Consider the following 7,199-nt stretch of genomic DNA (forward strand, 5'->3'; position numbering starts at 1 on the left):
ATTGCTCAAGCTAACATGCTCAGTGCTACTAAATTTTAATGGTCAGAGTGGACATCCCTGTCTTGTAGAACATCATCTTTGAAATTTTTCTCTCTTAGTTTCCTTTTTGGGCAAAAGTAACTATTTTCCTTTATCCATCCTCAAAGCTTTCATTTATCACCCCTTACCCATAATATTAAGAATGAGGTGTTGACTAAAAGCACAGTGTCATATTTATGTTTATATATTTATAATTTAGAAAACTCTTCCCTACCAGCAAATTGTTACTCTTTTTTTTAAGGCTCAATTGATGCCTTCCTGGTTTTTTTTTTAAACATTTAATCACTGGTCAAAGTTTTTAATTATAAATTATATAATTTTTTGATTATTATCTGTCTCCACTATAAGAACATTGAGATTAGGATCTATGCCTGTTTTTATGTTCCCAGATCCTAACATGTTTCCTGGCACATAGCACTAAGTAAATGTTTATCAATTTATTAGACAGAAAATTACTCCAAATATTATATCCTTCTTGAATTCATTCCTAATCCCTATAACCACTACCCTTAACTCTCACTCCACTGACAGATTTACCATTCCCTCTTTTGTATATGAATGGAAATTTTCAAGTAATTTGAAGGACCAGCCATACATCCATGTTTGCCTGGGACATACATAATTTTTATGCCTAATGATCTGACATAATTATTAGTGATGTTCTTTTTATTCTCATAAGTGTCTCAGCTTGGACAATAATAGATGGCCACCTCTATAGAATTGTGTTTTAGCACTTATTAGAGCCATGTCTAGCTAATATTTATTAGTTTGTGAGTTCTTTGAGGACAGAATCAATTCTGCTTTTTCTTTATAGACCCAGGGCTTATTTCAGTGGTTGGCACTCAGTGACTGTTCTTTCAAATGAAAAGCATTCCTGCCATCTTTGTCTCAAGAAGTTTCTACTGTTCTATAAAACAAACACAAAAAACACATGACACCTACACATATACACAGGTTTTAGGACAGACTCTCAGCATTTTTCTTAATATCTTCTTTTTTAAGAGTTATAAAGGTAAATCCAAGTTTATGTTTACTAAGTCATTTATTTCTCTTCTGCTTTAGGTTATTGAGTAGGGAATTTTCACAATAAAAACAGCCATTACAATGATGATTTCCTATGTTGTGAGTTTTTTTTCTGACCTTAACTTTGCTACTGTGTATTGAACTTGTACTCTATGTGACATGTAATGTATTGTATACATGAACATGGTAAAGGTGCTCACATCAATGTTAATTCGGACAGAGCAAAATATAAGAGAATAGAGAAGAAAATAATATTCTATGGTCCATCAGCTAGGAATAGTCAAACTTATTTTCTACAGGTACCTCTCCTTTGCCAATAAAATATACAGTTAGTCTTATAAACATTGACGTTTTTAAAGTGACTTTTGAGCTTTGAATAAATGCAAGGGGAAAATTTCAATGTCCTATGTACACTAGAAATTATTTTGAAGATAATAAAATGTAAGTCGGATAGTAAATGTGGACTTATAAAGGAAATAGACTTCAAAATTCAAATAAGAGATTAATAGAGAAGTGAAAGTAAAATGGATGTCTACATATTGGCTAATTCATTAAGAGAAAATTGGAAGTTACAAGTGGTAGTATAATCATTACAGAAGTCATATGTTACCAGAATATCAGTTCTGAGATGTCAATTCTGTGTGCATATGATGTTTCTAAATGTGACTTTCCTAAAGCACACAAGCACTTATCCATATTATTCTTAGATAGAGCTATTGGTGACTTTTTTTCTTGTTTGTGTAAATATTACTAAAGGGTAACCAGAAAACTTTAGTACATTGGTTACATAGATAATCAGATTTTAGATTAGTGAACACTGCTGCTATCTGAAGAGCTTGTCAGTGCTCGCAGGTCTACAGCTTTTGCTTCTCTGTTAGACTTCTTAAAACAAAAACCAATCTTTTGATGGTGTCTGTTGTATCCTTTACATATGTTAAGAACCTACTATATGTTCTATTCACTTTTCTAAGCACTTTCCTTACTCATCTTACATAGTCCTTACCTTGTGAGGTAAGTATCAATATTCTCATTTTATATATAAGGAAACCAAGGCTCAAACTGAGGAAAAAACACTTTGGCCAAGTTAGAACTCAGCCCTGCAGGGACAGATGTGATCAGTGAGAGGAGGAGTTCAGAAATAAAATTGTCCTTAATTCTCTTTTGTAATTAATATTCTTTTCAAAATGTTTTGGTTTATTGTGACAATAAATTGACAATTTTCTCCTTTTTACAAAACAATAAATACAGTTGCAATAAATAAAAGAGGCTGCAGATACAATTCAAAAGTGTACACAGACCCATTTTTTAAAAATCTGGAGCACACCTATCTACTTGTCACCTTATACCCTACTTCAATTGCTTGAAAACAATTTCAATGGTTTTCTAGTCTACCCAGTAGATAGAATCCCTGATATTTTGCAATGAGTAGTGCTGAAGATGTTGTGCTCTTCAGGAGTGGAACTCAGCTTTAGCAAGAGGGATCTGGTGTGAGATTTGGGAAAACTTGCCTAGCAGAAAGGAAAAGAGAGAATCCTATCAAGGATGCATATATTCTTGACTCTTGTTGAAATGCTATGTTTTTCTTTCTCAAAGTTGTTATGATTAACAGTTAACTATAGCGTGATTTATTTTGTGTGTGTGTGGGGGGGATTACAGCATTATTGTCACCAATGAAATTTTATGCTTAGAATTATTAAAGAATTAGAATTATAAAAGAATTTTTTTCTTTATTGTAAGATGAGTCCAATCATTTGAAGCACAAAAATTAAATGTCATACAGCCTGTAGTTTCTTACAAAGAAACCTTTGCATTCTGAAATGCTTTTCCAGAATTTTACTAAACATGATTGTGGTATCTTTGTTTATTTGTAGGGACTGGTAACATCTGAACATACCGAACCAAACAGGCAAACTCTTGCACCATCACTACCACATTTTACCACAACGGAATGTAACTGTATGTGGATTCCAAGCAGTCTAAAAAGAAAAATAACTGATTAGACCTCAGACTGCTCACTGAAAGGGATGACGGCCACGGCTGCAGTAGAGACACCAAAAATGGAGAAGAATGCCTCCAAGGAAGAGAAACAACAGTCTAAGCAGGACAGCCTAGAGCACAGCAATGCTGACTCTGAAGAGTGGATGAACTCTGAAAGTGACCCTGAACAGATGAGCCTTAAGAGCAGCAACAATGACAATAGCCACCAACCTGGGGATGCTCAGATGAAAAAAAAGGGGATTCCCTCTAAGCCACACCGTCAGCTCTATAGATCACCCTGCTTAGACCATCCAAGCTTCTCCCAGAGCAGCATTCTACAAGAGGGGAAGCTTGACTTGGAAAAGGAATACCAAGCAAAGATGGATTTTGCTCTAAAGCTGGGCTACGCAGAGACACAGATTCAATCAGTATTGAACAAGCTGGGCCCAGAATCACTTATTAATGATGTATTGGCAGAGCTCGTCAGACTTGGGAACAAAGGTGATTCAGAAGGGCAGGTCAGCTTGAGTCTGTTAGTGCCTCGGGGTTCCAGCTCCAGAGAGACCGCAAGCCCTGAACTATCTCTTGAAGATGAAATAGACAGCAGTGAAAATTTGAGGCCAGTTGTCATAGATGGAAGTAATGTGGCAATGAGGTAAGTGTAGTATATTTTTGCTCTTTAAAAAAGAAAAAAAGAAACCTTCCCTGAGCTCATAGAAATCATCTTTCTTTGCTAAATGCTATGAGAGTTTCCTGGTTGTTGTTCATGGCTTGTGCTCTTGTAGGTGGAGAGAGGCTAAAATGATCCTGCCAGGGTCCTTTCTCTCTCCTTTGAAATTGTTGGCAATTTGTTTTCAGGTACCCTGAAAACAGCTTAGACATCAGTGATTCTTCAATGGAAACATAATCATTTAACCTTTGTTCCTCTTGCGGCCCCTTCTCCCACCTCTACTTGTCTGGATGAATCATCCTGAGAATGCTTTTATAACATCACTTGGGGGCTTACTCGGGAACTTTCAGTAACTCCCAATTGTCATTCTACCAAATTTGGATCCCTTTGCCTGGCTTTGTGATCCGACCTTTCTCTTCTCCTATTTGATTGTATTTTTCACACCTACTGGATTTACATCAGCCTCCATGTAAATTATGCTGATTTCTAACCCCACTGCTTGTGTCCATGTCATTCCCCAACCTAGCAGTGACCTCTTCCTTATCTTCATACCCATCAAGATGTACTGCTTTCATAAATACCATCCGGACTTTTTAATCCCATTGATTATCTCTGAGCTACAGCACCTATGGTAAGTTGAATAATAGCTCCCTTTTGATGTTCACATCCTAATCCCTGGAATCCGGGATTATGTTATTTTACATGCTAAAAGTGACTTTGCAGGTTTGATTAAGTTAAGGATTTGAGATAAGTGAAATTATACTGGTTTATCAAGGTGGACTCACTATAATCTCAAAGGTCCTTATAAGAGGGAAAGAGGCAGCAGGATAAGAATGAGTAGTAGGAGGTGTGATGACAGAAACAAGAGGTCTTGTGATATAACAAAGAAGCCATGAGCCAAGGAAATGTGGGCAGCCTCTGAAACTGCAAATGGCGAGGAAACAGATTCTCTCTTGAAGCCTGCAGAAACAACACAGTCTTGTCAGAACATTGATTTTAGAATTCTGACCTCCTGAACTAAAACTAAGTTGGTGTTATTTTAAGACACTAAATGTGTGGTGATTTGCTGTAGAACGTTAGTAAATACATTATGAAGAGTGCTTTCATACTTTATTCCATACTTTCTCATATAATTTTTTATTTCATGTCAGAGATCTTTAAGAATCCCTTCTTCCATTTCTTTTTTTTATTCAAAAGCAAAACTAAACTATTGGGACTTCATCAAAATAAAAACCTCTTCTTATTTCTAAAATGAGTTGTCATTCAGTTTGGCTTTAAAACTCTGAAGGATTGGGGTGCCCGGGTGGCTCAATCAGTTAAACATCCAACTCTTGGTTTTGGTTCAGGTCCTGAAATCAGGGTTGTGAGATCAAGCCCCCCATCAGGCTCTGCACTCAACAAGGAGTGTGCTTGAGATTCTCACCCTCTGTGCCCCTCCCCCAGTCTCTCAAATAAGTAAATAAATCTTTTTTTTTAATTCCCAGCCTGTTTCCTTCTGAGTCTATCATTGCTTGAACTCCCTGGAATCTTAGACTGTACAGAATCAGAACAAAAGTAAGAAGCCTTAGACTAGCAAGTTTTTCATTTGATTATCCCATTGTTCTGCAGGGCAGGGGCCTTGTTTTATGCCTCCTTTGTTTTTCTCACAGCACATAGCACACTACTGGATGTTCCTGGAGAGGGAGCAGAGATAGCACAAGTTTTATGAACCATACCATTGCTCTATACAGGAGTTGCTTAGCAGACTACCTGGAGGTCCATTTTAGTATATAGTTCTATTTAATCCTCACAGAAACTTTATTTTACAGATGAGAAAACTAGACTTCAACAAGGTTCAATGATTTTCTTTTTTTAAATTAACATATAATGTATTATTTGTTTAAGGGGTACAGGTCTGTGATTCATCACTCTTATATAATACCCAGTGTTCATTACAACACATACCCTCCCCTGTTTCCATCACCCAGTTAACCCATCCCCTCACTCCCTCCTCCTCCAGCAGCCCTCAGTTTGTTTCCTAAGATTAAGAGTCTTTTATGGTTTGTCTCCCTCTCTGGTTTTGTCTTGTTTCATTTTTTCCCCTCTTCCCCTATGATCTCTGCCTTGTTTCTTAAATTCCACATATCAGGGGAGGGAGGCAAAATGGCTGAGGAGTAGGGGACCCCATTTCAACTAATCCCCTGAATTTAGCTGGATATCTATCAAACCATTTTGAACACCAATGAAATCAACCTGAGATGTAAGAATATATATCTGAATCTCTACAAGCAGAAAAGCTACTGCTTTTTGAAAGGTATGACTCATGGAGTTGTGAATCTGTGGGAAGATATTGGAAGATAAACAGAAGGGGGAGGGAGCCTTGATAAGCTGGTTCCTGGAAAGTGATATAACACCTGAGTGCAAAATCAGAACCCTTAGAAATCTGCTCTAGTAAGAGACATCTCTCTCTGAAAATGAAAAGGCAGAATTCTAGGTAGGACATGGCATTGTGGTCTCAGGATCTGAGGAGTCACAGAGTGAACAGGGGAGCCTGAACTGGTAGAGTGCCTGAGCAGTGGAGTCAGGAAGCAGGTTATGGTCAGTGAACTCAGAAGGGGATTCTCAGCTGGGATCACCATAAAGCATGAGCCAGGCTGGTAGATAATTGCTCTTTTCCTGAGCAGCCTGAAAAAGTCTGGAACCTGCGCCCGACCAGGTAAAAACTTGAAGGGCAGTCGTGGCCCAGAAAGAACATTAGAGCAGCACCCACACACGATCAAGGAGATTCAGGTGTGCACGCAAGCCCATGGCCACTTGTGGTCTTAGAGTCAAAAAGGTCAGTGGCACTCCCAGGCCCCTAGGACTACCTCTGAGAAAGTTGCAGTGGGTGCACACAGTGGGAGGCTACAGTTTTCAGTGCATACAGAAGTGGAGACTCTTTGTCTTGGAGAGTTTATTAAAGAGGGCAGACTGTGATCTTTCTGCTCTGGGCCAGAGGTCTGCGCTCAGCCATTTTTGCTCTGATCCTCTGAAGAGATGTGGAAAACCTCCAGGGGGGAAAAAACTACACATAGGACCAGTTTTCACTGAGCCCACCCCCCTGACAGGGGGTGGGGCAACTCTGCCCACACAGGGACACCTGAGAAACAGCACAGCAGGCCTCTCCCCCAAAAGACAGTCTGGAAGAACAGGTGGATGATGAGCCTATGGATCCCATAAGACTGTAAAATTCCAATGCCAGAGGAAAACAGTATATTGAGCTCCAGGTGTTGCCTCATGACTCATTTATTTTTCAGATAAAATTCTCCTTTTTTTTCTTTTTCTTAGGTTTTTTCTCTTTTCTTTCTTTTTACCTTTTTTTCTCATTTCAACTAGATGTTTATTATACCAACTTATATTTCATAGTTGCTTTTTAACTTGTATTTTTTCACACCTATATTTTTATAGATATATGCTTCATTTTACTCCTTTCTCTCTCTCTCTCTCTCTCTCTCTCTCTCTCTCTCTCTCT

At 38.1% G+C, this 7,199-nt stretch overlaps 1 protein-coding gene across 1 annotated transcript in view; it reads left to right on the plus strand.

The window, feature by feature from the left end:
- The first annotated feature begins 3,086 nt into the window (after window positions 1-3,086).
- ZC3H12B (zinc finger CCCH-type containing 12B) overlaps window positions 3,087-7,199 on the plus strand; it is an 80,138-nt gene continuing 76,025 nt past the window's right edge. The window contains exon 1 of the mRNA XM_008710659.1: window positions 3,087-3,694. Coding sequence (XP_008708881.1) covers window positions 3,087-3,694 — 608 coding nt within the window. The remainder of the gene's footprint in view (window positions 3,695-7,199) is intronic.

The sequence above is a fragment of the Ursus maritimus genome (genome assembly GCF_017311325.1).
Source record: "Ursus maritimus isolate PB19 chromosome X unlocalized genomic scaffold, ASM1731132v1 scaffold_X1, whole genome shotgun sequence".
In the NCBI taxonomy this organism is placed as follows: Eukaryota; Metazoa; Chordata; class Mammalia; order Carnivora; family Ursidae; genus Ursus; species Ursus maritimus.